Source organism: Natator depressus, chromosome 6 (genome assembly GCF_965152275.1).
Source record: "Natator depressus isolate rNatDep1 chromosome 6, rNatDep2.hap1, whole genome shotgun sequence".
Taxonomy (NCBI): domain Eukaryota; kingdom Metazoa; phylum Chordata; order Testudines; family Cheloniidae; genus Natator; species Natator depressus.
In genome coordinates, this window is record NC_134239.1 from 101,545,573 (window position 1) to 101,573,291 (window position 27,719).

General features: G+C 42.6%; 1 protein-coding gene across 1 annotated transcript in view; it reads right to left on the reverse strand.

The window, feature by feature from the left end:
* The window catches only part of TRIP11 (thyroid hormone receptor interactor 11), an 80,986-nt gene that overhangs the window by 12,644 nt on the left and 40,623 nt on the right, over positions 1 to 27,719 (reverse strand). The window contains exons 11-16 of the mRNA XM_074956126.1: positions 24,302 to 27,334; positions 22,411 to 22,551; positions 20,323 to 20,516; positions 11,993 to 12,156; positions 11,530 to 11,633; positions 11,118 to 11,217 (exon numbers count right to left, since the gene is read on the reverse strand). Coding sequence (XP_074812227.1) covers positions 11,118 to 11,217; positions 11,530 to 11,633; positions 11,993 to 12,156; positions 20,323 to 20,516; positions 22,411 to 22,551; positions 24,302 to 27,334 — 3,736 coding nt within the window. The remainder of the gene's footprint in view (positions 1 to 11,117; positions 11,218 to 11,529; positions 11,634 to 11,992; positions 12,157 to 20,322; positions 20,517 to 22,410; positions 22,552 to 24,301; positions 27,335 to 27,719) is intronic.

A 27,719-nucleotide genomic window follows, 5' to 3' on the forward strand; every position in this document is an offset into this window, starting at 1 on the left:
CCCACAATCATGTTGGCACAGTGGGGTTTTCTCAATTAACAGTAATAACTGCCATGCCACCCTCAGCAGGACTTTCTATATACAACAAAGAGCTTAGCTGTGAAACTGATATGTTCTAATGTATCCTGTTTGAGGACTCCAAGTATAACTGTAATAATTTTGCTTCACAAACTGAATTTTATAGAATACAGAGCGGAAAGTAACTAGTGTAATACTGGAAAAATCATACTCTAGGGGCACAAGGATTAAGCTTTTTATTCAAAACAAAAACTGTTCTATACACTATTTATAGATTGATTGATCTCTCTTTGCAATTACACACACCCCTCTAATAATCAGATTTATTATTGTACATCAGTATCAATTACACTCTGAATACAAGGGTATATTGAGAAATCCCACATATTAGCATTAACAAACTTTGAGGGTGTGATGAGATCAGAAAACCATCCTGATGCATAAAGTGCCAAAGAATGGCCGCTTAAACACAAAAACACACTTGAAAATTACAAAAGTTTTGCAAATCCTAGACATTAAAGGGGGTGGGGGAGAGAAAAATCACATTGTTTTTAAAATCAAGGTTTTAAAGATATAAATTAGCATGTATATAAAATAACTTAATATGTGGGATTCCCCAAGACCAAAGTTTAAAGGAAGAAATTTTAAGAAAAGATGACAGCTCTGGGGGGCCTATATATGTTAGTTGATATGGTATGTTGTGTAGGTCTTTCAGAGAGCAACAGGGAAGAGAAAATAGTTTTAAAAAATGGGAAAATGTGATTAGAAAACCAAAAAATTGACAAGGAAACTCAGGAGCAGATGTAGTATCTGAAAGTACCTTTTAACAGCTCCTCTCCCTTTTTTAAAAAAAATAGACCAGATTTCAACTTAATGATGTTGCTCTAGCCTACACTATTTTTCAAATGACCATCTCAAACTTTATTCCTCATAGTCAATACAAACATTACCAATACATTTTTAAAGTGAAAATATTCTTGCTAAATATATTATTCTACTTTTGCCAAAACATTTATTCTATCATGAGCTCATTAAGGGTCACTTTAATGGCTATATTCCATCATAAGTTTAATAAGGGTCAATTTAACAGCTTTTACACATCTACACTCATTTGTAGAGTGAATAAACCGTTTTCTAATCAGTCCACATCTCAGAAATATATTTCCTTCTAAAGTACTGTGACATCACAAGTATAATTTCACAGTTGAATACAATTTAATCATTTACTTCATGGGTATGAAAAGAGTGCATAGCAGACGAGACCGGAGACAAAATTCAGCATGGATTGCTGTAAATGAGACATTTATGACAGTCTCCAATAATTTGTTAACCATTTATGGCAAATCAAAAAACTGCATCTGGTATGTCTTATATTTTCCCATTAAATATCAGTTCTCCTGCCAAAAAAATCCATAAAGAAATTCTTCAAAAGATTTGGCCAAAAAAGCTGCGTCTGGGAATGTATTTGGCCCATTTTCAACAGGACATCATATGTTGTCTTGAATATATAACATGTTAAAAACCTGAGAGCCTTTTCTGAGAAAAAAAAAATCTACTATTTGATAGATACTTCTAACCAAGTAAAATGTTGTTTCCCTTATGCATCAAGTTTTTAAATTAAACTGCTTATATCACATTAAGCGAGACAAGGTAGGTGAGGTAGTGTCTTCAATTGGAGCAACTTCTGTGGGTGGACGAGACAAGCTTTTGAGTTACACAGAGCTCTTCCTGAGATCTGAATATTTCCTCATTCACCTTGTCTCTCATATCCTGGGACAAACATGGCTAAAACAACACTGCAAATATCACATTATTGTTTGAAACCATACTAAGATCCAACCTTACCTCTAAGTTCAAACCTACTGAGACCTACCAACCTTCCCACCATCACAATCACCAAATGCAAAAATATGGGACTCAGTTCACTCTGGCATGAGCACACCCTCTCACAAAAGAGATGGAGTTTTGTCTGCTTACGCCCAGGTTCAATTTGGTCCTTGGTGTCCTGAAGAGTTTCACAGGGAACGACTATACTGAAACCAAACTATACAGATGGTTCAACTCACACCAAAAAAGGTAACTAGCTGCACATTCATGTCGCAGCTTGATGTTTAATTTACATTGTAGAAGTCATATGTGGACTAGGGAAAATACCCCAAACTTTGCCCATGGGAGGCCAAGTTTTGCACACACAACTGGAATTTGAGTAAACACTCATTCAATCAACTAGTAAGAGTCACAGCTTTTCTCGAGAACTGTTGCTGAAACAGTTGAGAGTTGCCAAATCACTTTGCACCCTTACTTCCTCTCCGACCCCAAGCTTTCCTATCTATCTGTTTGCTTTAAAAGGAAAAGTTTGTTTTAAGGGACAAGAATGAGTTGATCAATGCAGATGAGGAACAAAAAAATAAAAACACCAAAAAAGTTTTAAAATGAACGGTAGGAATCAGATGAATATGTTCATTGCTCAACAGCAGAAGCTACCATTATAGGGGGCAACGAGACACTCTGGGCTCCTTTCCCCAGGGAAAGAAGGATCCCTCAATAATTTCCCTTTGACGGGGGGAAGAGAATGAGCAAAAACCAAGAGCTGCTAGTGACTGCAGGGCACAAGTGACCCTTTGCCATCCCCTCATCTGCAGACACTAATTAACATGGACACCTTCTGGCTCTCTTCCTACTCCCAGATCCTCATATCAAGCCTAAATCCATGCAGTGGCCTGGGTAGGTTGAAAGCAGGGCATGCAAGTGCAGTAATGGCAAAGCAGGTTGGACTAGGGCACCTAAATAGGGGGGCAGGAGGGATAGTCAGGAGAGCGAAGGAGAAGAGAAGGAAAAGGTAACAAGACAGGTGCAGAACATCATGCCTGGAAAAAAGGGTTTAAAACTTGGCTAGATTATTTAGCAAGCTCAGTACTCTTAATTATTTGTGGGTATTTCAGATCACAAAACCACCATAAAATGTGAGGCAATGGCATAACTGTAAATCTTGCCTCAAGAAAGGAACATGACTAATGTAGAAGGGATAACAGGTCAGGACTGGGTTATATTGACAGAACTGTGTAGGAGAGCTAGCACAACGTTTGATGCTATCAGACCACCCTGATGACAACTACAATGAATTCAACAAGAAAATAAAAATAAAACAAACCCGAAGTTCTTCATATAGCCATTATTTGAATTGCATCAAAGGCATTTGTTTTAAAACTAATATTCTCGCAATCTAACCTTACTGATGTTTGCCATATACAAATACCTAAATTTTCACAACTAAGTTTTCACTTTGTGAACTTGAGACCGTATCATACAATGTGCAGATACAGATATGAAAAAGCAGAGCTGATCATTTTCACTAAAACGTTACTGTGCCTTTTAAGGTTTCCTAACATTGTTTTAATGTTAAAACTCTATGTCAATGAATCATTAATCTCCAGCTTGTTTATGAAAGAAAAAGCCACACAACTCTTCTTTATATGATTCATGTCTAAGTGCAGTCATAAAGCAAAAACCATTTATCTTTTTCAAAATTGTTTCTCCTGGCAAACTCCTTCACTGTCTGGCCAAGTTGTGTCTTAAAAATAAAGTACACTATAACAACATTTATCAACGTTTAGAGTACTTAATCTAAGAATGTGTCCAAGGCATCTTTCTAAACAATAGGGCAATGAAGAATCTTGCATTCCAAAACAGGTGAAATCAGATCCGAAAATATAGTCTTTAAACTAATCTCTGATACAGACACGTAAGTCCCATTGATGTCAATGCGTATGTGAGGTGATCGGACGCTTTATTATGAAGATTAAAAAAAAGCAGAAAGTATGAATATAAATTGCTTTTTGCCTATTGCCACACAGATGTCAAAAAGTTTAAGAAATTGTTGCCATAACGCTTCATATCCTTTTTCTACTCTAATGTCCATCACTACCTTTCTGTATGCCCCTCCATCCAATCTCACCTCTGCTGGTGCAACTTCTGCTAGCTGGAACATCTTCTACTTCTCTGCCTCACTGCCTCTTCAACTCATTTCAAATCTCAACCGAACACATCTTCATCCCTTGTCTCTATACTTACCTTTCGTTTTTCTTCTGCTGTTACAAACTTAGTAACTATTTAATTCAGACTAAAACTTCCAAATACAATTTATATCAAAGACACAGTATTTTTTAAACAGGATAGAAACACAGACCCAGGATTATAAACACAACAGAAAAACAGTGAATGTTCAAGAAAAAGCTGAAGTTCCAGGAGAGAGCTATTTGCATACCCATATTTTATTATACAAAATTATTATAGTTAAGATATTTTTATGGCACTCATCACGGTCCTATCTGAGCACCTTAGAAACATGCTTTTAAAGAAGGTGACAAAACTAACTCAAGGGCACAGGTATCTTAGAAAGAAGTCTGAATACAAAAGGCTTCTCCCGATAGGAGATCACGAATGAAAACTATAAGCTTCCTTCAAATCATCAGTTTAAGAAAAAATTAAAGATCTTCAAGGATGGCACAAATCTGCTCTTTTACTTCACAGAAGAAAAAAAAGGGAATTTCCCATATTGTAACTGGAGTTCTTCAATATGCATGGCTGTTACCTGTATTCTACTGTGGGGTATGCATACAGTCTACACACCTGGGACAGGAAGAATTTGCAAGCAGTGTTCATTGGTCCATGCCTATGTCTTTGCTCCCCTTGTGCTTTGTAACAATGATATAAGGCAGTGGTTCTCAAACTATGGATTGGGACCCCAAAGTGGGTCGTGACCCCGTTTTAATGGGGTCACCAAAGCTGGTGTTAGACTTGCTGGGGCCTGCGGCTGAAGCTGAAGCCTGAGCCCCACTGCCCAGGGCCGAAGCCAGAGGGATTCAGCCCTGGGTGGAGGGTCTCAGGTTACAGGCCCCCGGCCTGGGGCTGAAGCCCTTTGCATGGAACAGTAGGGCTTTGGCTTTGCCCCCACTCTGGGTGGCGGGGCTCAGGCTTTGCCCCCCCTCCTGGGGTCATGTAGTAATTTTTGTTATCAGAAGCGGGTGGCAGTGCAATGAAGTGTGAGAACCCCGTAAGGGATGGTGCAGACCAATCACCTCTGGTTCTTTCTCTACTGCAAATCGTTTAAAGATCTGAAGCAGAGGGGAAGGAAGGTGGGTTGTGCAACACAGTTAGGGACCACAGATCTCAAAGAATTCCAGTGACAATAAGGTAACTTTTCTTTTCCGAGTGCTCATCCCTGTTTGTATTCCGCTGCGGATGATTCACAAGCAATACTGAGGTAGGAAGAAGGTGCAAAGCTACAAGCAGTTTAGATGCTTGTAGGATTGCCACCCCAAAGAATTAATCATCTGTGGAGGCTTGAATGAGGGTGTGGTACCTCATGAAAGTATGGCTAGAGTTCCACATTGCTGCTTTGCAAAAGTAAGTAAGGACACCTCATGAAGTGACTACTGAGGCTGCTTTTGTAGGAAGGGAGATACAACCCAAGATGCACTCAGGGATTCTTTGGGAGAATAAAGCTTGCCCTCTCGTTCATTCTGCTATAGAAACAAATAATCCAGGTGGCATTCTGATACTTTTTATTCTTTGCAGGTAAAATGCTAATGCATGTCTCACATCGAGGGAATGAAGTCAGGTCTCTTCATTGGTGATACGAGGCTTCAGAAAAAAACCGAAGGTAAGTGTATCGCCTGATTTACTTAGAAATCTGAAACTACTTGAGGGGTGAATTTTATGTGCAGCCATAGCGAGACTGTCTTTGTGAAATACTGCATATGGTGGATCAGCTATCAGGGCCCTGAGTTCACCTACTCTTCTAGCAGAAGTGATGGGCAACCAGGAAAGCAACTTTTATGGACAAGTGGGACATGGCTAGCGGCTCAAATAGCCTAGTCCAGGGGTAGTCAACAGGCAGACTGTGGGCCAAAATTCAGACCGCTAGATGCTTTTGAATGGACTACAAAATCTTTTTATTTACTTATCATCATTATTGTTATTATTTTTGTATTATTTGCTCTGGAATTTGGACCTTGACTATACCTTAACCAATAAATTTGGACCTTGACTAAAAATAATTGATTACCGCGGCCTAGTCAATGTCGAGAATATGAAGATGAGTTCCCATTGTGGGGTTGGTTTCATCACTGGTGAGAGGGTTCTAATCAGACCCTTGATGTCACCAGGTGAATGAAAAAATGAACAGCTTTCAATAGCCTGGGCCATTTGGGAGCAATGAGAATGACTAGCGCTCTGTCCTGTCGGATCTTTCACAGAACCTGAGGTAATAGCAGAATGGGAGGAAAGCATACCTCAGGTGGCCTGTCCAGGACAACAGGAGAGCATTTCCTTCAGAGCTGCATCCCTGAAGTCTCTTGGAACAGAATGCGTCACACTTCCTGCTCACCTGGGATGCAAACATCTCAAGGAGGGGTTCCCCTCTGAGCGAAGATGTTGTTCACCACCGAGTCATGTAGTCCCCATTCATGATCAGTGGCAAAATGTCTGGTGAGGCTGTCTGCCAGTGAATTGTGGGCACCTAGTAGGACAGCATAATGTGGTTCTCAATACACCAATTCCGTAAGTTGACCGCTTCTATGCATGGTGGGTGGATTTTGCCCCTCTCTGCTTGTTTACGTAGAACATTGTCATAATTTTGTCTGACATTATCAGGATATATCAGGATCATATGAGTGGTAAGAGTGCCATGCAGGCTTCAGACTGCTTTTAGTTCCAGGAAATTTATGTGCATTCTAGTTTCCCAAAGTGTTCAAGTGCCTTGTGCTCTGTGATCATCTATATGAACTCCCCAAGCTAGCAGGAGAGTATCTGTAATTATTGTTTTGTGTTGCTCTATGCATACACATTGAGGGACTTTCCACCATGGCAGCGAAGCCTTCCGTGAGAGTATATATACTGTTCAGAGTCAAGCTTGTAGGCAACGGAACTGTAGTCTGGCAAACGGCATCTCATCACATAAGTACATGATGCCACGTGCTCTAGAAGAGTGAGGCATACCCAAACTGATGTCTGAGGATTGCACATGACTTGGTCTATCAGACCAATTGTGGCATGGAATCTGACTGTAGCAAAATAAGCCCTTGCCCTGACCGAGTCCTGAGTTGCTCCTCTATGTTCTATGGACTGTGTCGGGGTCAGAGTAAATTTTTCCAAATTCAGGCAGATACCCAGGAATGTTAAGATATGGAGCAGCAATGGAGTTGATGCCAGGACTTCTGGCATCACCTATGTGACGAAATGGGGATTTCCCCTTGTTATGGTGTATGTGAGTCTTACTATTGAGCCTATGTGAGTTTTACTGTTTTGCATGAATACTGTGTGTGCCTCAGTTTCTCTGTGTGCTGCACCAATACCTTGTGGTAAGAATAGGGGTGAGTGACTTTGGCTGAGACCTCTGGGGCAAGTGAGGCTGCTCTAGCTGCCTGCACGTATGCTATGACTGGTGCCCTTCGTAACCTGAGACCCAGGAGGGGGATGCAACCAGGTGACGACCAGGTGACTCTTTGCCCAGGAAGCGAGACAAAGACAAGAAGGAGGAGCAAAGGGGATGTCTGAGGTCGGGTAGCTGGAGGCTGGCAGTCTGCTTGGGGGACTGGAAGAGGGGGAGTCCAGGCTGTCTGGCCCAGGACTCCCCAAGATGGACTTGGCTGAAAGTCACTGATTTCTGTGATAGCAACCTCTGTTCTACACTGTCTTTCTGTCAACTAATAAACCCTTCCGTTCTGCGTGCTGGCTGAGGGTCGCTGCTGACTGAAGAGTTGGGGTGCAGGGCCCTCTGGCTTCCCCAGGAGCCCCGTCCAGGCAGACTCGCTGAGGGAAGCGCACGGTGTGGAAGGGGATGCTGAATGCTCCAAGGTCAGACCCAGGACAGTTGAAGCTGTATAAGCTTCTTGCCCTGGCAACAGTATGCTCAGAGAGGAGGCATGCTGCTCCAGAGTCCTGACTGGCTTCGTATGGAGTAGTTCCAGAGCATTGGCCCGGTGACTCCATGACAACCTGCCTTTCAGAAGCCAGCCATCTAAGTATGGGAAGATGGTGGAGCTGTTGCAACTGTGCTGTGAGGCTACGACTGCAAAGATATTTGTAAAGACCCTGGGGTGCAGCTGCAAGCTAAATGGAAACATTCTATACAGGTAGTGGTCAGGACCCACTACAAATCTGAGGAACCTTCTGTGAGAAGGGTGAATGTCCACATGAAAATAAGCATCTTACACATCAACAACTATGAACCATGTGTCTTTGACCAGGGATGGAATTACTGAGGTCATTGTGATGATGCAAAATTTCTGTTTACAAATAAAAACACTGGAGTTGATGTAGGTCAAGAATAGGTCTCCACCCTCCCTTCTTCTTGGAGACCACGAAATATTTCAAATAGAATCCTTTTCTCTGATGCCGAGGTGGCATCCCCTCGATAGTCTCTCTCCTATGACGGGAAATAATCTCCTGCAGGGGAGTCCCCTCGTGATAATGATCCCTGAAGAGAGATAGGGAACAGGGTTTTGAATGGGCTGGAGAGAGAAATTTAATGGTATAGCTGGGAGGGATAATATCCAGTACCCATCCATCTGTTGTTGTTCTCCAATTATGCGGAAATCGGGCTAGGTGACCACCGAAGTGAACACTGGAATTGGGTGGATATGGCATCAACATCAGTTCACAGCTCCTGAGTGTCCTGTCAAAAATATTTTTTGAGCAGGGGGCGAGGTTGAGTAGATGCAGCTGATGTAGAAGGAACAGTGAATCTAGATCATTGCATCTTTTGCTGTTTGCAAGGTGGCTCATATAAACACTGATAATAAAAGGGTGTGGAAAGGGCATATGTTTGTATGGCTGCTTATGAAATCTTCTTTACAGGATCAGTGTATATATAGGGAGCGGAGGGATGCCCTGGGGGTCCTTTAACAAGTGCAAGGAATTATCCATCTTTTCATTGAAAAGGCTGTTTTTGTCAAAGCACAAGTCCTCTGTGGTATTTTGGAATTCTCTAGAGACTCCCAAAGCATGTAGCCATAATTGACAGCACATCACTATGGCAGTTGCCATTCATCTTGATGCTATGTCGGCTGCAACAAGCGAAGAGGTTCTGGCTACCAACTTGCCTTCATCTGTAAGGACTTGAAATTTAGCCTGGTCTTCTTGAGGGAGTTTCTTTTTGAAGTCCAGAAACTTTGCGTAATTTATAAAGTCATACTTGAACAGCAGAACCTGGTAGTCTGATATTCCAAATTGGAGGCTAGTAGATATAAATACTTTCCACCTGAAAAGGTCTAAGCATTTGGCCTCTTTATCTGCAGGGGTGACCCTGGGGTGATGCTGCCTGGATCCTTCAGTGGCTGCCTGAACAACCAAGGAGCTTGGGTCAGGATGGGTGAAGAAGAACTCTGCTCCCTCTTGGGGGTAGGAGCACATGTCACATATACCATATGGGTCTTGCCGGTTCCAGTATGGCTTCACTGATCAGGAGCACTATTCAACTGAATATCATGGATTGTAGGATATCCAGAAATTTATGCTGTGTCCTGGATCTCGTTTAAGGAAATCTGGAACTCCTCTGTCACTCTCCATAGCAGCTCCTGGAACTTTCTATGAACACCTGGAGGAAACAGTGAAGTCTGAGTGACCATCTCACTGTTGGTATTGATGATTCTAGCTCATCCTTTTCCTCTTCCATGGGTTCCAGGTGAGGTTCTGACTGACCCCTTGGAGGAGAGGGGTAACATGACTCCCTACTTGTTCGCATGGACTCTGGGTACCAGTAGGGCCAGCAGAAGGGGTCAAAGGTAGGTTGTGGAGGCCCCAAAGGCACTGGGTACTACTGCTCCCGAGAAAGATGTGCTAGGTTGGGTGGATGAGGCTGGTTGCAAGAGACTTTCAATCACCTATCTGGGCTGCTCTCTCTCAGTGGAGGTGATGACAGTTCCTCTGAATCTGCAGCTAGCAAATGGGATGGTCAACTTCTTTCAGAGACCCTTCTTCCTCCTGAAGTCAGCATCTCCCTAGTCAGGATGGCCCAGACAATAGGGGAGTTTGAAGACCTGGGAGAAGGAAGATATCCTCCAGAGCGGTGTAAGTCTCTACTCTCCTTGAGAATAATGGAGTCTTATCACCTAGCACCGTCGGAGTCAGCATGGCTTGAGTCTTAGTGGTTGGTGAATCATTAAAGGGGTGCAGCAGTACTGCTGGTAATGCATCTCCCTTTGAGTGCTCTTCATGGACAACAACGGTTCTGGGTCCTTACAGAGTCCCAGTGCTTAGATTTTGTCAGTGTCTGAACTGGTGCAGAGGTCAGTACCAAAGGAGCTCTGCTCCTATGCATCTTTTGATCATGGCCATGTGGCTTAGGAGGGCCCAAGTTTCTGGGGCCTGGGTCCAGTGACTCTCCCCACTCTGACAGGGCCAGGGAGGGATCCCTCCTTCTTGCAGTGGATTTACAAAGGCATCTGCTTTTATGCTTATGAATGTCCCCATCTCTCATAAGACCACTCAGACGAAGGGTCTTTAGCTTTAGCAGATACTGAACTTAGTGGAGATATGGGCTTCCTTGAGGAAATAAAGGAATCATTAGCTGGTTGTCACTGATTGACAAGGAGCAAGGACAGGAGACACAGTTTTTGAAGCCTGGGATCCTGGACATAATCTAAATCCTATTCTGGGGAGGCTGGGAGAGTACCGGGGGGCTGGGGGTGGGATTCTAACTAATGGCTAACTAATAGTAGCTAGCAGAAACTCTATAAAACCCCACAAAACTTTATGTAATTTTGAATATTTACAGAATGAAGAGAAAGGATCAGTTCTGGATATTGGAGGGTCCGTCCCGGATCATGTGGCAGTAAGAAGGAACTGGAGAGTGGAGAGTCTGCACTGCCCCTTATGCCTGTGGTTTGAATCACAAGGAGAGCAAGGGAGCAGGTGTAACCAATGGACAAGATTCTTCCAGTCCCAGATGCATGGAGAATGTTTGTATCCCAGAGTGAAATACACATAGGGACCAACACTCAAAGAAGTTACTAGTTCACACCTTTGCTAACTTTTCAGGAGTACCACACCATCTCCTCAATTTTTTGCACACCTTTAAAAAAAATCAACTTGTTTACCTTGTTTCCTAAGGTCCTCAATTTGCTCCTCTTTGAGATCCAACTGCTCAGTCAACCTTGATGCTGCATCCAAGGCAGCATTTGCTTCCTCTAAACTTTCCTGTAAGGAGAGGAAAGTCACTATCACAATAATCTATTGTGATGACAAAAATAAAATATTTCAGACTCAAAGATTTTAATCACTGTTGTTTTAAATAATACTTGGACTGTAAACATCAGAGGAAAATGGATAAGCAGCACAATTTCATCTTATTGGCTAGCTTGCCCTCCTTTTATCCTCCCTTCCACTAGTCAAAAATTTTACTGATGACTTATAAACAGTGTTATCTAATATATTCCTGTGTAATAACGTATTTAAAACTCAACAATCAGGATTATTTAATCCAGTAATTTAAAAATCTTCTCAGCCCACCTGTAAAGACTCAACCCTCTCTTCTAGCTTTTCAGCTTTTTTTTTCCATTCTGCAGTCTGTTTTTGGTGTTTTTCTAGTTCCGCTGAATACATGGCTTTCTCCTCTAAAAAAGAAAGATAAATAAATAAATTTAAAAAAAAAATCACACAATCAGTTCACACTTTCTAATCCTCTAGGTTTTGTGATGTATAACAGTCAAACCTTAGGTATGGAAATCCAAATACAGCACCGCTAACAGTGAAATTCTGAACTCACTGAAATCAATGGGATTTTCACCATTGACTTCAATGCGGCCAGAATTTCACCCTAAGTGTATTAAAGGTAAAATAGAGATTTTGAAATTAAAATCTACTTGAAGGCAATTGGTGATAGCCAAAATTAAAAACAATGCACCAAACCACACCTATTATACTGACTGAAAATTTTCATTGCAATCTTTTCAAGATTTTTGATGCAACTTACCCTGCTGGAATTGCTCTAGTACCATCTGCAGGTTGGCCAGCGACAGTGCATACTGTTTCACCTGATCCTGTGACATGGTAAGCTGAAGCAAGGTTTCATCTCTCTGCCTGGATACTAGGTTCAGCTGCTCTTGCAAGGATTCCACCTGCAGACTAGCTTGATGGCTTCATCAAAAGAAAATATTTTTTTATATACATACATAGACACACACCCATAAAATTCCAGTTATCTGAATTCCCTCTATCCAATAAGCTGATAGTCATCTGAATCCAGAGTGCATTCTCCATGTTAATTAATAGCACTTCCATTTATCCAAAAGTTTGGGATGTCCCCCAGGTCATTCGGATGAATGGGAATGTAGTGTAGTATAGCGTGTCAACTGCTTGTTGAATACAGTAGAACCTCAGAGTTACAAACACCTCAGGAATGGAGGTTGTTCATAACTCTGAAATGTTTGTAACTCTGAACAAAATGTTACAGTTCTTCCAAATGTTTACAACTGAACACAGACTTCATAACAACTTTGCAAATTTACTACGCAGAAGAAAAATACTGCTTTCCCTTAATTTTGTCGTAGTTTACATTTAACACAGTACTCTACCATTTTTTTGGTCTCTGCTGCTGCCTGGTTGTGTACTTCTGCTTCCAAATGAGGTGTGTGGTTGACTGGCTTGTAACCTGAGCCCCACTGCCCAGGACTGAAGCTGTTGGGCTTCAGCTTTGGCCCTGGGCAGTGGGCCTCGGGCTTTGGCCCCTGGCCCCAGGCCCCAGCAAGTCTAAGCCAGCCCTGGCGACCTGATTAAAACGGGGTCCCGACCCACTTTGGGGTCCCAACCCACAGTTTGCGAACTGCTGTTCTACTGTATCTATTTTCTTCCTTTATTATTCATGACTGAAGATATTTTCACAGAAATAGCATTCTCGTCTCAAAGGCCCAATCTCTTTCCCACTGAAATCAACAGGTGTCTTTCCATCAGATTTCATGTGAGTTATTAGTGTCACAGAGTTCAGTTGATCTTGTTCCTTATTCTCCATTTGACGTCACATTCCTCTATTTATTACAATCAGAAGATCATCAATTTGATTCATTACTGCGTTACTCCCATTTTATGCTAGGACTAAAACTTTTGGGAAATAACTAGAGCTGGCTATTTGAAGTTTTCTATGAAAAATTTGGAAAAACATTTTGCTGAAGACAGGCATATAACTTCTTTCAGTCATTCCCAACAGTTCTAGAAAGAAGCAGCAGAAAATTTTTTGCAAAGCAAAGACCCTGTTTTTGTGCTAACACTATTTATAGTGATGACTGAGGTAACAGCAAAACAATAAATTGTACAAGAGACTTGTTTATAAACAAGATGTCGCAAAAATTTGTACTTAAGCTAAGCATTTTTTAAGTTTAACAACATTTGGACAGAGTTTCCGCCCTTGCTTTTTATTAAACTAATCATTCATGAACACTAATCCCCATTTTCCAAATTTATTTTAAAACAAGAAGGTATGGGAATATATCAGACAGGAAGAACACCCATCCATTGCCCTGACCACTTGTTTATTTGTTTGGTCAGCTGGAATTAGACAGGAAATCAAATTTTTATATTTTTAAAATAAGACAGACATTCTTTTATGTTAGATTACATTAACATATGAGTTTTAAGACAATCACGGGATAATTTTACATCTCTGAATCTGGTACAAAGATAGTCATACTTTAACAGCAAGAGTATGACAGGTATTAAAGCAGCGGTTCTCAACTATTTACCATTGTGTCCACAAATGCAGCTCTTATGTGGGCCACATCCACACAAAATATATATATCACCCTGCCTGTTGTGGTTGCCTCGTCAGGCACACGTCCCTCGATGCCTGTTCTCAGACAATCAGGGGTAGGGGTGATCTCATGCACTGAGCCATGGGGGTCCCTACCAGGGAAGCTGCCCACAGGACAAATTTCCACCCCACACCAGCTCTACCTCCAGAGACGGGACTTACAGGGCAGCCTCCTACTCTGGCTGTGAGCTCGGGGTCCAGACATGGCCAGCAGGGAATGAGCAGGTGGGCTCATTGCTCCAGGCAGCCCAGGACATGCTCCAGCCTGGAGCATGTGCATCCCCCAGCCTGGAGCATTTGCATCCCCGCAAGAAGCGACATGTAGCTGTGGCTGGGGGCACGTGCTCCCCCCATTTCTCCATACGTCTCTGGCCCAGAAGCAAGGAGGCAGCGCTCCCCCTGGCAGCAGCACTGTCAGTCATCCCCTTCTCTACCCCCTGTCCCATCCCCTCCCCATTCTCTATCTTCTCCACACTGTCCCCTGCCCCATTACCCTCCCCCCTGCCCTATTCTCCCATCACTCTTCCTTCCCCACTGCCTCTTCCCTCCCACCCCAACCCCTTGTCCTGCCCCACCCCACAGGCACTCACCATTGTACAGAAAAAGGACTCAGCATACACAGAAGGCAACAATGGGCACTAGACCCAGGAGGCAGCATCCTGGAGCTGCCAGCCCCTGAGCAAGCCTCCTCCCTCCCCAACAGGCTGAGAAGTGCAAGCCCTGCTTGGCGCTCAGAGAAATTGAGGGGGGGGGGGGGGGAGAGAACTTGTGGCTGGTGTGGATTGATGACCCAGCACCTCCCCCGCCCTTGGTAACCAGATTTTTAATGTTTGGTCAACAATGCTGACCGGACACCTGGCAGTGTGTTCCTGCAGCGCGGGGAGATGGGAGGGAGGATGCAGCAGGTTGCCGGTTGGCTGCTGGCTAAGTTCCTCCCCTGCCACAGGGGGCTGCTTCACCTGCCCTGCTGGCAGGAGGCTGTGGTGCAGTCTCTCCCTCAGGTGGCACGCCCACTGCCAGGACCAGAATTTTTCGGCAAAGTGATTTTTTTTAAGCACACAGCACCCAATAAAGGGCCCTGCTGACCCGCCACCCCCTCAGTTCCTTCTTGCCAGATGCTCTGACAAAGAGGTAGGACTGGAAATTTGGAATCGACATGAACACCACATCTCGAAGAACAACAGTTACGAGAAGGTGAGTAACCGTTCTTTCTTCGAATGGATTTGACATGAACAAGCAATCAGTTAACTCACAAGCCCAAGTTCAAGAGGTGGAGTTGGATTCGTCCACTGATTGGAGCACTGCTCTTCCAAAGGCTGCATCGTCTCTGGCCTGCTGGGATGATTTCATAGCGGGTGGTGAAAGGGTATGTGGAGGACCACGTTGCTGCTCTGCAGATTTCCTGGATGGGAACCTGCACCAGGAATGCCGTTGAAGGGGCCTGAGCCCTGGTGGAGCGCGCAGTGATCGAAGGAGCAGGCACCCCTGCCAGGCTGTAGCACTCACAGATGCAGGACGTGATCCATGACTAAATCCGTTAAGAAGAGACAGGAAGATCTTTCATTCTGTCTACCACTGCCATGAATAACTGGATGGACTTTCGGAACGGACATCCAATGAGTGAAGCGTTTGCTTCCTGCCGCTCGAGTGCGGCTTCGGGTAGAAAACAGGGAGGAAGATGTCCTAGTTGATGTGAAAATGGGAGACAATTTTTGGGAGAAAAGCCGGGTGAGATCTGAGCTGAACCTTGTCCTTATGGATACAGTGTATAGGGGGCTCTAATGTTAGGGCCCTGAGCTCACACATCCTCCTAGCCGAGGTTATCGCTGCCAGAAACGCCACCTTGTATGAGAGATAGAGCAGGGAGCACGTCACCAAAGGCTCAAATGGTGACCCCACAAGTCTGGATAGGACCAAACTGAGGTCCCAACCTGGGACAAGCTGTCAGATCTGCAGGTATAGCCTATCGAGACCTTTAAGGAAACAGCTGACCAATGGGTTGGCAAAAGACCAAGCGTCCCTCTGCGCCTGGGTGGAAAATCGAGATGGCAGCCAAATGAACCCTTATTGACGACATAGACAGCCCCTGCTGCTTGAGGTGGAGAAGATAGTCCAGTATTAGTGGCACTGAGGTGAGCGTTGGAGACAAATAGTGCTGCGCTGACCACACTGAAAATCTCTTCCACTTGGCAAGGTAGGTAGCTCTTGTGGAGGGTTTCCTGCTGCCAAGGAGAACTTGTCTGACTTGATCAGAGTAAGCAAGTTCCATTGGGTTCAGCCACGGAGCTTCCATGCCATGAGGTGGAGCGACTAGAGGTTCGGATGCTGGAGACAGCTGTGATCCTGAGTTAGTAAGTCTGGGAAGAGCGGCAAGGTGACTGGAGCGTTCACGGACATTTCCAGGAGTTGTGTGTACCAGGGCTGGTGGGGCCAGGCTGGAGCTATCAATATCATTGATACGTCTTCCCTCCATATCTTGAGGAGCACCTTGTGAATGAGAGGGATGGGTGGGAACGTGTATAGGAGATGGCCTCCCCATAGGAGGAGGAATGCATCCATGATGGAGCCTGGGCTGTGATTCAGGAAGGAACAAAAACTGCTGACACTTCCTGTTGCGTCGCATGGTGAAAAGATCTATCTGGGGAAAGACCCACTGATGGAAGATTGAGTTCACGACATCCAGGCAATGGGACCACTCATGGCCGTGGAACGACCTGCTGAGATGGTCCGCCAACTCATTTTGTACTCCAGGGAGGTACGATGCTTGCAGGTGTATTGAATGTTCTACACAGAAGTCCCACAACAAGAGGGCTTCCTGGCACATGGGAGAGGAGCGTGCACCCCCTTTTTTGTTGATATCAAACATCGCCATGGTGTTATCTGTCATGACTGATACACATCTCCCTGTTAGGTGGGCTCAGAAAGTCTGGCATGCCAGGCGTACCACTCTCAGCTCTCTAACATTGATGTGTACAGTGAGATCCGCCTGAGACCAGAGGCCTTGTGTTCTGAGGTCTCCCAAATGGGCCCTCCAGCCCAAGTCTGACGTGTCTGTCACTAGCAAGAGGGATGGCTGAGGGCTGGCGAAGGGGACGCCTCCACATACTACCTGTGGGTTGAGCCACCACAGGAGGGAGTTGAGTACCGGGCGAGGCAGGGTTACAATTCTGTCCAAACTGTCCCGGGCTGGATGATACACTGACCCTAGCCATGACTGAAGAGGTCAAAGTCTGAGTCTCATAGATATTAAGGTCAGAAGGGACCATTAAGATCATCTAGTCTGACCTCCTGCACAATGCAGGCCACCGAATCTCACCCACCCACTCCTGCAATAAACCTCTCATCTATGTCTGAGCTATTGAAGTCCTCAAATCATGGTTTAAAGACTTCAAGGTGCAGAGAATCCTCCAGCAAGTGACCTGTGCCCCATGCTGCAGAGAAAGGCATACCAGTCTCCTGGATCCAGTGAAGGGATGATGGAGGCCAAAGAGACCATGCAGAATTTAAGTTTCTTCATGAACTTGTTGAGTTCTCGCAGATCTAAGATGGGCCTGAGCCCTCCTTTGGCTTTCGGTATTAGGAAATACCGGGAATAGAAGCCCTTGCCCTTCTGATCCCGAGGAACCTCTTCCACTGCCCCTAGCGAAAGGAGCTGCTCGTGAGAGGGGTCCCTGAAGGAGGACAGGGAAGAGGGGGTGGAAGGGCGGGAGGGCACAGAATTGGATGGAGTATCCCCTCTCTATCGTGCAGAGCACCCAGTGGTCCAAAGTGATATGGGACCATGCACGGTAGAAAGGGGATAGTTGGGATGAAAAGGTAAGGCAGGGTAGATCCAGTTCTTGATCTGGTACGCCGTCCTCTTGCGTGCCGTCAGAAGGCTTGTTTCTGGCCCACAGAAGGCTTGGTCCGGCCAGAGCCCTGGCCTGAGGACGGGTGCGGCCTCTTCCTGCCACTCCTATTCCTCCTCCAGGAACAGTCTTGTTGGTTTTGCTAGTAAAACCGCAGAGGAGGTTGTGGCCTGAAATGCCTATGCTGTGTATACCCAGGGACTTGATAGTAGCCCTTGAGTCTTTTAAACTGTCCAGTCTTCTGTCTTTTCAGAAAACAATGCCTGACCTACAAAAGGGTAGTCTGGATGGTCTGTTGGACTTTGTGAGGTAGTCCAGAGACGTGGAGCCATTGTACAGGCGGCTGCATCCGCGCCATAAAGAGCCGCCTGCAAGGAGGCCCTAGAAATGAGTTTGCCTTCGTCCATCAAGGCATTAAATTCAGATCGGGAGTCTGGTGGTAACAGCTTAGCAAACTTGGCCATCACTTCACAGGTATTAAAGGAATATCTGCTAATGATGGCCTGTTGGTTTTCAATCAGGAGCTGCAAACCACCCGTGGAGTATACTTGAATAAGTCAAGCTTTTTGGCCTCCTGGTTTTTAGGGAAGGGTCCCTGGAACCCCTGGCACTCTTTGGTTCACAGTATCCACCACCAGGGAATCGGGTGGAGGGTGAGCATGCAAGTACTTGTACCTCTTTGAGAGGACAAAATAGCATCTTTCATTCCTCCCTGGTGTCGGGGGCAAGGAGGCCGGGGTCTGCCACAACCTTTTCATGGTTTCACTTATAGTTTTATTAAGTGGCAGCACGATACGCAAAGGTCCAGAGGGGGTGAGGCTGTCCACCATGGGATCTGAATCCTCTACCATTTCCTCTGCCTGGATCCCCAGGTTCTGGGCCGCCCTGCGCAACAACTGTGGCAGGACCCTACTATCCTCCAAGGCTGGGGCCGTTGACATGCCCACAACAGCCTCATCTGGGGAGGACGAAAACACCAGCCCATGGCCCAGGTCATCGCTCGCGGTGCCAAGAGGGTCGCGGTGCTTGTGGGGCTGGCGTGCCGAGGCTGCTGGTGACGAGCTCAAAGTGGCAGGCGCTGGCACAGGAGTCGTCACCGGAGATGGACCTCGTGCCAGTTGCTGGAAAGGGGCAATGGATGCTGACACGATCAACACTGATCTGGATCTTGACGCCTGGTTCTGACCCTGGGCCTGATGGTAAGCACAGGGAGTTCAAAAGGGCCACTGAGTTGGTGGTTTCCGTAGAGGTGGCCATGGTGACTGAGGAGGCTGGTGGTGTCGCCTAGATCTAGACCTCCTGCCGCTGGACCTATCTGAATGATAGGATTCCACCTTGGACTCAGAGGTCTCCAAAAAAGACGACCACGGAGGAGCGGTACTGAGTAATGCTGAAGAGCAGTGCTGAGCCTCTGGGGACCGATACGGTTCCCCCATGTGGGCGGCCGGTGGCAGGGAGTGGCGTACCAGAGATGGGGAGCGGCGTGACATCATCGCTGGCTTTCCCCTAGATGGAATAGGCGGACTGGCTACCAGCAGTGCCTTGTCCCTCCTTGGAGAAGGCAGAGCCATCAGGCGAATAAGGTCCTGTGCCAGATCAAAAGTCTCCGGAGTGGAGGGGAGTTGAATGTCCCAGCCATGACGGTCTGGAGAGCGGTAGTGGGATGGACTTGACTGGACCCCTTTTGGCGCAGGAATTGACGAGCACTTGGGAGCTGCCGGGCCCAAAGTAGGCTGAGGTCTCCCTGCTGCTGTCTCTTTAGGCTTAGGAGGGGAAGAGTGCCCTCCCTCCTGCCTCTTTGTCTTCTGGGGCACCGGGGATACAGATCAGCACGTACCAGAAGTCTTATGTTCGGTGACGTGTCAGTGCTGGGAGTCCGTAGTCTCCTTTCTAGAAACTGACTCATGCGCCATCGGCGCTGTTGCGCTGCACACGGAGGCAGCGGTGCTTGGCATGGGCTCCGCCAACCCAGGGTTGGATTGCAGGCAGAGGGCTGCCTCCATGAGAATAAGTCTGAGTCTCTGCTTGCAATCCTTAAGGGTCCTCAGCTGAAACCCTTTACAAATGCGGCACTTGTCCTTTTGGTGACTCTCGCCAAGGCACTTCAAACAAGAAGTGTGTGGGTCACTTTTTCGCATCAACTTTCCGCAAACTTAACAGAGTTTGAACCCCCGGCAACCAAGGCATGCCCCAGTGGCGGGGGAGAAGTGTGGATGGGGGGCAGAGAAGCCCCACAATGAAAACTTAACCTATTAACGCTGCTACTACTACTACTATTACCTTAAGACGAAAACTATTAACTATAAGCAAAATACAATGGGACACTGCTAAAGGCGCTTGCAGAAGCTAGCCGTCACTGGCAGGAAGAAGGAACTGGGGGGGTGGCAGGTCGGCAGGGCCCAGGCCAACCCTACAGATGATGCTAAGGAAAAAAATCTTCCGGCTGTCATGTACGCAGTGCGCACACACCTGATTGGAATTGACATGAACAAGCACTTGAAGAATATCAATATTCCATGTCTTGATTTTACTCAGTGCTTAGCACATCTACACTCTTTAAAGCTAATAAAAAAAAAAAAATCACATCACCATCGCTCTAGAATACTACAACTACTCAATGAAATGCTAATGCTGGATGGAGGCAAATATTACCTGGCATGTTCCACTGCAGTAGAAGAGGATACTAGTTTTTCCTCCAAAACCATGACCTTCTTTCTTAGCTTGGTCTCTCGGTCCTCCGCAGCTAAAGCTTCCTGTGTATAGGAGTCCTCCATTTCTAAGAGGTGATTGCGCAACCTCTCCAGTTCCTGGTTTAGACGCTGCTCCTTATCACGTAAATGCTGCACCTGGGTAAATATATTTTACGTTCAATGACACATACTTCTTTGTGCATGATACCATAAGCAAATCAAATTATTTCCTTTGATTTATATTTATGGCTGTCAAAGGATTAAAAAAATAATCGCATTTAACAGTGAGATAAAAAAATAGTCATGATTAGTCGCAGTTTTGATCACACTGTTAAACAATAGAACAACCATTTAAATTATAAATATGTTTGGATGTTTTTCTACATTTTCAAATATAGTGATTTCAAATTACAATACAGCATACCAACTGTACAGTGCTCACTTTATATTATTTTTTATTATAAATATTTGCATTGTGAAAAAAATAGTATTTTTCAATTCACCTGTAGTGCAATCTCTTATCGTGAAAGTGCAATGTACACATGTAGAATTTTTTTTTTTACGTAACTGCACTCAAAAACAAAACAATATAAATCTTTAGAGCCTACGAGTCCACTCAGTCCTACTTTTTGTTCAGCCAATCGCTAAGACAAACAAGTTTGTTTACATTTAGGGGAGATAATGCTGTCCGCTTCTTATTTATAATGTCACCTGAAAGTGAGAACAGGCGGGTTCTGCTTCATAACGAGCCAAAGCAGTGTGAACCAATGCACCTTCATTTTAATCATCAGAGTCAGATGCCACCACAGAAGGCTGATTTTCATTTTTGGTGATTCGGGTTCTGTAGTTTCCACATCAGACCGTTGCTCTTTTAAGACTTCTGGCAGCATGTTCCCCATCTTGTCCCTTTCAGATTTTGGAAGGCACTTCAGATTCTTAAACCTTGGGTCAAGTGCTGTAGCTATCTTTAAAATCTCATATTGGTATCTTCTTTGCATTTTGTCAAGTCTGCAGTGAAAGTGTTCTTAAATCGAACAACATATGTTGGGTCATCATCCAAAACTGCCAGAACGCGAAATATATGGTGGAATGCGATACCATAAAGCAGGAGACATAAAATTCTCCCCCAAGGTGTTCACTCATAAATTTAACCAACGCATTCTTTTTTCAATAAGCGTTATCAGCATGAAAGCATGGCCTCTGGAGTGATGACTGAAACACGAAGGGGAACACAAATGTTTAGCATATCTGGCACATAAATACTTTGCAAGTCGGCTAAAACAGTGCCATCCGAACATCTGTTCTCATTTTCAGGTGACACTGTAAGTAAGAAGCAGGCAGAATTATCTCCTGTAATGTAAACAAACTTGTCTGCCTTAGCAATTAGCTAAACAAGTAGGAGGACTGAGTGGACTTGTAGGCTCTAAAGTTTTACATTGTTTTGTTTTTGAATTCAGTTATGTAAAAAGAATTCTACATTTGTACGTTGCACTTTCACGATAAAGAGATTGCCCTACAGTACTTGAATGAGGTAAACTGAAAAATACTATCTTTTGGAGTTTTTTTTAGAGAGCAAATATTTGTAATCAAAAATATTAATATAAAGTGAGCACTGTACAATTTGTATTCTGTGTTGTAATTGAAATCAGTGTATTTGAAAATGTTGAAATACTTCCAAAATATTTATAATAAATTTAAATTGGTATTCTATTATTGTTTAACAGTATGATTAATATGGCTATTAATCATGACTTTTTTAAATTTAGTTAATTTGTTTTCATAGAAACATAGAATATCAGGGTTGGAAGGGACCTTAGGAGGTCATCTAGTCCAGCCCCCTGGTCAAAGCAGGACCAATCCCCAACTGGGTTTTGTGTTAAATCACTTGAGTTAAGTTCAATTAGTGGACAGCCCTAATTATATTGCATAGATATACATTTTAGATGCCTTTTTTGCTACTTATCGAAGATCATTCTTAAGGCAAGGTAAATTCTCTGATTTTTCTTATTCACTCACCCTTTTTGTGCTTTAGTCTTGTTTAATGTCATACCTCATTCTGTAGGGCACTGCTCTCCATTTGTTTCTGTTTGAGTGCTAACATGACTTGGTCTCTTTCTTGCTGAAAAGAAACAGCTTTTTCTTGCATTGACTTAACTTCATTTAACAGATGATTCAACTCCCCCATCTTGCCCTTTGGAAGAAGGACATACAATTAAAGAAAGGTTGGAAATGTATAAAAACTTGGAGGAATATATACTTAACACACTAAACAAGTCTATTATTACTATTTATTAGGCATTTCTGCATAAAACATGCTAGACATTGTATAAAAGGAGGCACAGTTTCTGTTCCAAACAACTTGCACTCCAAAAATAGATGAAATAGACAGACCTATATGGAAGAAGAGAGTGCTTACTGCACAGAAGATCCTTTGAAGAAACAGTTGTCTGTTTTGCAATGATTTTATTGGCATATTGTCTGATAGATTAAAAACTGTTTCTAAAGTCATCCTACACAAATACAATGTATTCACTAACTGCAGTCAAATAGATATCTAGCACCCTTCCATTTCAGACATGTGTACTTCAAAATGACAATTCCCCTAAACACAATTTCTGAAGCTATACTTCCTGTTAAGATAGCTATTTCTAAGTAACGTGATTTGAATCTTCTTTAGGCATGTGGTTTATGTTATTATTTATGTTATTTGTTTATGATAGCTATATAAAAATAAACACATTCCAAAAGGTATAAAGTCAGATGAGTAGAAATGAAATAAAAAAAACAAACAGTGGCTACTAATGTTTTTAGGCACACTATGAACTTTCAGTAATAAAAATAAAATTACATAAAAAATGGAATCTTCCATCTACAGAGATCTGCTCTCTGCATGTATTCAAAATCATATCAGTTGACTTTAACAAAAACCACTAGAAACTTCTTTTTATTTAGTTACTACTCTTATTAGCTCTGCACATCCAACATAGCTAAGAGAGAGCTATACTATCTCGTGCAACATCAAACAAGTTGTTTCCTAAGTTCCAGTCAGTTATATTTGTGAAACCCCATTGAAAACATTTGGGTTGCACTGGTGACACCAAGAGGCCTAATTTAGTCTGCATGACTTTTATTACTGAGGATTATGCAAGAAATGGAAAGAAACAGTTTTGACTCTTAAGAGCCCAGGCTGAGTTTGCAGGGCTGGCCACTAAAAAAAAAAAACACACATTTTTTTATTTGTAACTGTATTTGATATGGAAGTGATCAAGAGTAAACATGAAACCCCACAATGACATTTTATAATTTTTACATAACCAATCTATTTTAAAATCACTGAAGTGCCTTATCATTGCAATTTCATAGTATTTAGTTACAATAGTACAGAGTAAGAAACTTGGACTGGCAGAGTACTTCACAGGTATCTGAAGATGTCATGGATTTAAAAAAACACACACACACAAAATTTTAACTGCCATTAACACTATGCCATAAAGATTAAATTACTTTTTATGAAATTCAAATACATTTTTAAAATCTATGAAAATGTTCTTTTTCAGAGAAATGGTGCTCTACATTCTATCTGGTAGATACAAAATGCTCTAACTGATGCCAAATATATTATCGTAACTAAACTATGTCAGGTCACTTTGCAGTGGTTTATTTAAACATTACTCTTATTAACAGTAATACTTATAACCTTTGAAGACAAATATAGGTTTCTAAGAGATCCTGAACAGAACAGAATCTTGCAGTAAGATCACTCAAAACTTTGAAATTCATTCACTTCTGCAAGGTTTCATTCAGTAAATGAGAAGCTGCTTTCAGGCAAATACCTTCAGATTATATTTGTGAGAATTCCGTCACATGTATGATTTTAAAAGTTTGTACTTTCTTCCTTAAATATTTATAACTAATAGAACAAATAAAAATTCCTCACATACCTGTTCTTTTTCCTTCAATAGTTTTTCAAAGGCAAGAGCTTTTTCTTTCATTGAGTGGGATTCAAATTCTCTTTCTTTCAGCATCATTGAAAACTGCATGTTAGTCTCCTGTAATGCCCGGAATTCGGTTTCTTTCTCCCTGCACCTTGCTACTACTTTTTCATTTTCTTCTTTCAGCTTACAGATGTCCATTTCTAAAATTAGATTTCTTTCTTTAAGATTAGTGACAGCTTGTTTTAAAAGCTCGTTTTCATTTTCTTTGTTACTAAGATTTTCACTTACAGAAAGTAACTGATCACTTTTAGATTTAATCAAGAGGTCTTTTTCCCTAAGTGACTTCTGGAAAACATCACATTTTCCCTTTATCTGCTTCATCTCTGGATCAGTGTCCTTTTGTCCCTTTCTTTCTAACTCCGATGTTGCAGCCATAGAATCAGACAATCTTTGATTATTTTCCTTAAGAGTTCTGATAGTCACATCTTTTTCTTGTAGCATTTTTTTAAGCTGCTCCAATTCCTGTTGAAGGAGTTTGGACGCATCACTGACTATTTCAGGAGGAGTACTGCTTGGAATATCTGATGCTTGTGAAACTGAAGAAGCCATCAGCAGCGGTGGTGCTACCATATCAAGTTTTCCCAGAAGAAGGTCCTTGGTATTATGAAGCTGTCCTATTCTATGCTGAACTTGTGCTAACTCCTGACTAAAACTTTTCATTTTTTTCTCATTCTGCTCATAACTCTGGATCAAGCCATTATAATCCATCTGTAATTTAGAATTGTTATCACTGTCAACTGAAATTTGTGCCTGAAGCTTGTGTAGCTCCTCTTGGAGATGAGCTGACTCATGCTGCATGTTCTGGACTGTAGTCATTACTTGTTGCTTCCACTCTTCCATCTTCTTTACTTGTTGCTTTAATTTATCACGCTCTTGTAAAAGCTCTTCAAACTGATTACTGTTAACACCTCCTGACCCACTGTCAGTACCTATGTTGGATGTCTGTAGGACAGTCAATAAGGTTTGGCATTTTTGACTCAAGGCATCTATTTCAATATCTTTCTCTCGAATGATACGGGACAAATTCTGAACAGTCTCTCTAAACATATCTTGGCTGCTACTTTCAAACCGATTAGATAATTTTTGGTTCTCTTCTTGTAACTTCATCAGAGCTGCTTCCTTAGTTGCTACCATATCCATGATTTTATGGTACTCTGTTTTTAACTGACTGTTTTCTCTAGTTTTTTCACTCAAAACTGCCAGCACCTGTTCTCTTTCCATGGCATAGGCTTGAAGTTGCTGTTGAAGGTACAGAACATCCTGTCTATATGATGAAGAGGAAACATTTGCATGGAGAGCTTGTATCTCTAAGTCTTTCTCTTGGATGATCTGAGTGAGTTTACCAACTTGATCTTTAGACAAGTGATCAATTTGTTGAGTTAAAAAGACATTCTTTTCATTCAGAAGCTTAATCTCCCTCTCTCTCTCTTTGATACCTTTTACTAGTCTTTCAATTTCAGACTTAGACAAGTCATGTTTTTCATTACCATTTTCTCCATTAAGTGACTGGGCTTTGGTTTCTTGAAAGAGATCAGAGGAGTCTGTCTGAAAGACGTGCCTCTCATTGTGCAACTGAGTTTTAATTTGTTCAATTGTCTTCTGCAAACTTTTAATTTCCTCATCTTTCTCCAAGAAAAGCTTTTCATGTGTGACATTCATTTGCTCATACTGAAATTTAGACTCACCTATTTCCCTTTTATGCTCCTGCAAAGACTGTTGAAGTTGCACAGTCTTCTGACTCTGATCTTCAATTGTTTTTTTGTGAAGTTTTATTTCCTCTTCAAGATTATTCTTTATTACGTGTAACTGTGTTATCTCAGTTTCCAGTTCAGTAATAATATCTAGTGTTTTAGGCTCAGCCACAGGTGGAGATCTGCTTTGCTGGTCCTTTAGTCTTTCAATCTCTTCTTTCAGATGATTGTTTTCTTCTTTCATGGCTGCAAGGCTTTTGTCCTTTTCTTCTAAATTTTGTCTTAAAATCTCATGCTTTTTGGAATCCTTAACATATTCCTCAAGTTCCTGTTGCAACTCTAGAGCTCTATTTTTAAATTTTTCAACAAACACCTCTTTCTCTTTTATGAGTTCTGTCAACTGCTTTTGTCCTCCTAAGCTAGTTGTCAGCATCTCTTTAGTTTCTTCATGGTCTGCTTCCATCTGCTCAATGTTCCTTTTGAGTTCTGCTATCTCAAAGTCCCTTTCTTGATTGCATTTCACTAGACGCTCATGTTCAAGCTGTAATGCAGTGGTGTTCATGTTACGTGCATTTGACAGGTCCTCAATGGTTTGTTCATATTTTTTTGCTTGTTCCAACAGCTGCGTTTTGGTCTGGCTTAATTCAGTTTCCAACTGTCCTTTTTCCATTTTCAAAGCCTCCAACATAGTATCTTTTTCCAGGGAAACCTTATTTTTCTCAGCAAAGGCTTCATGCAACTGCTGTTTTAGTTCTTCACAGACTGTCAGCAGCTTTCCATTTTCTATTTTAAGATCACAAACTGATTTCTCCAAATTTTGATTTAGTTGTTTATTTTCTGAAATGTCTTCATTTAGTTTTGCAATTTCTGCTTCTCTTTCTTTAAGTGAAAGATCTTGATAGTTACTGTTAGATTCTTGATTCATTATCTTTGTTAACTCGTTCTGGGAAACAGAAAGTTCCTCCTCTTTTTGTTTCAGATTTTGCTTCAATTCTGCAATTTCCTTTTTATTATTCAAATTACAATCTTGGGATTTCTTTAGTTGTTCTTGTAAATCCTTAATGTTATGCTGAAGCTGCTCATTACTCATATGCAAATCATTAAGTGCAAATGTACAGTGGTCCATTTTTAATTTCTGGGTTTCTAGTTCCTTACTCATTTCCATCTTCTCAGCTTCTACTTCAGACACTTTCCTTCTTTCAAAATTTATGTCAAGTTTCAGCTGGTTGATGGTACTATCAGGTTCTGTATGCTGTTTTGATAGCTGCTCTTTCAGGGTAATCATATGCTAAAACAAACAGAAACAAGCATTCATCAGGATAAAAACAGAGCTTTCATTCATTTAATCATCTGGATAACAAAAGAATGTAAAGCATTTTTTTTTTTTAAAAGAAGTTGACTGAGCAGTCATTTTCAAATTATTAAAAATATATTCCATCAAACTTACAGAATCACTCTCCAAAACAATAAGTTAAATGTAAAAGTCAAAAATGTCCAAGATTTCTCAGGATAATTAAATTGGCATAAATAACCATCCATTTTAGCTGTGAACTTCCAAATATTTTGAGCTATTATTTAGAACTAGTGAGGCATTAAATCAAGTCACAAATAAGTAAATGTGATTATTGTTCATTCACATGAATACATAAATATGAATTAGCATACAGTCTGTA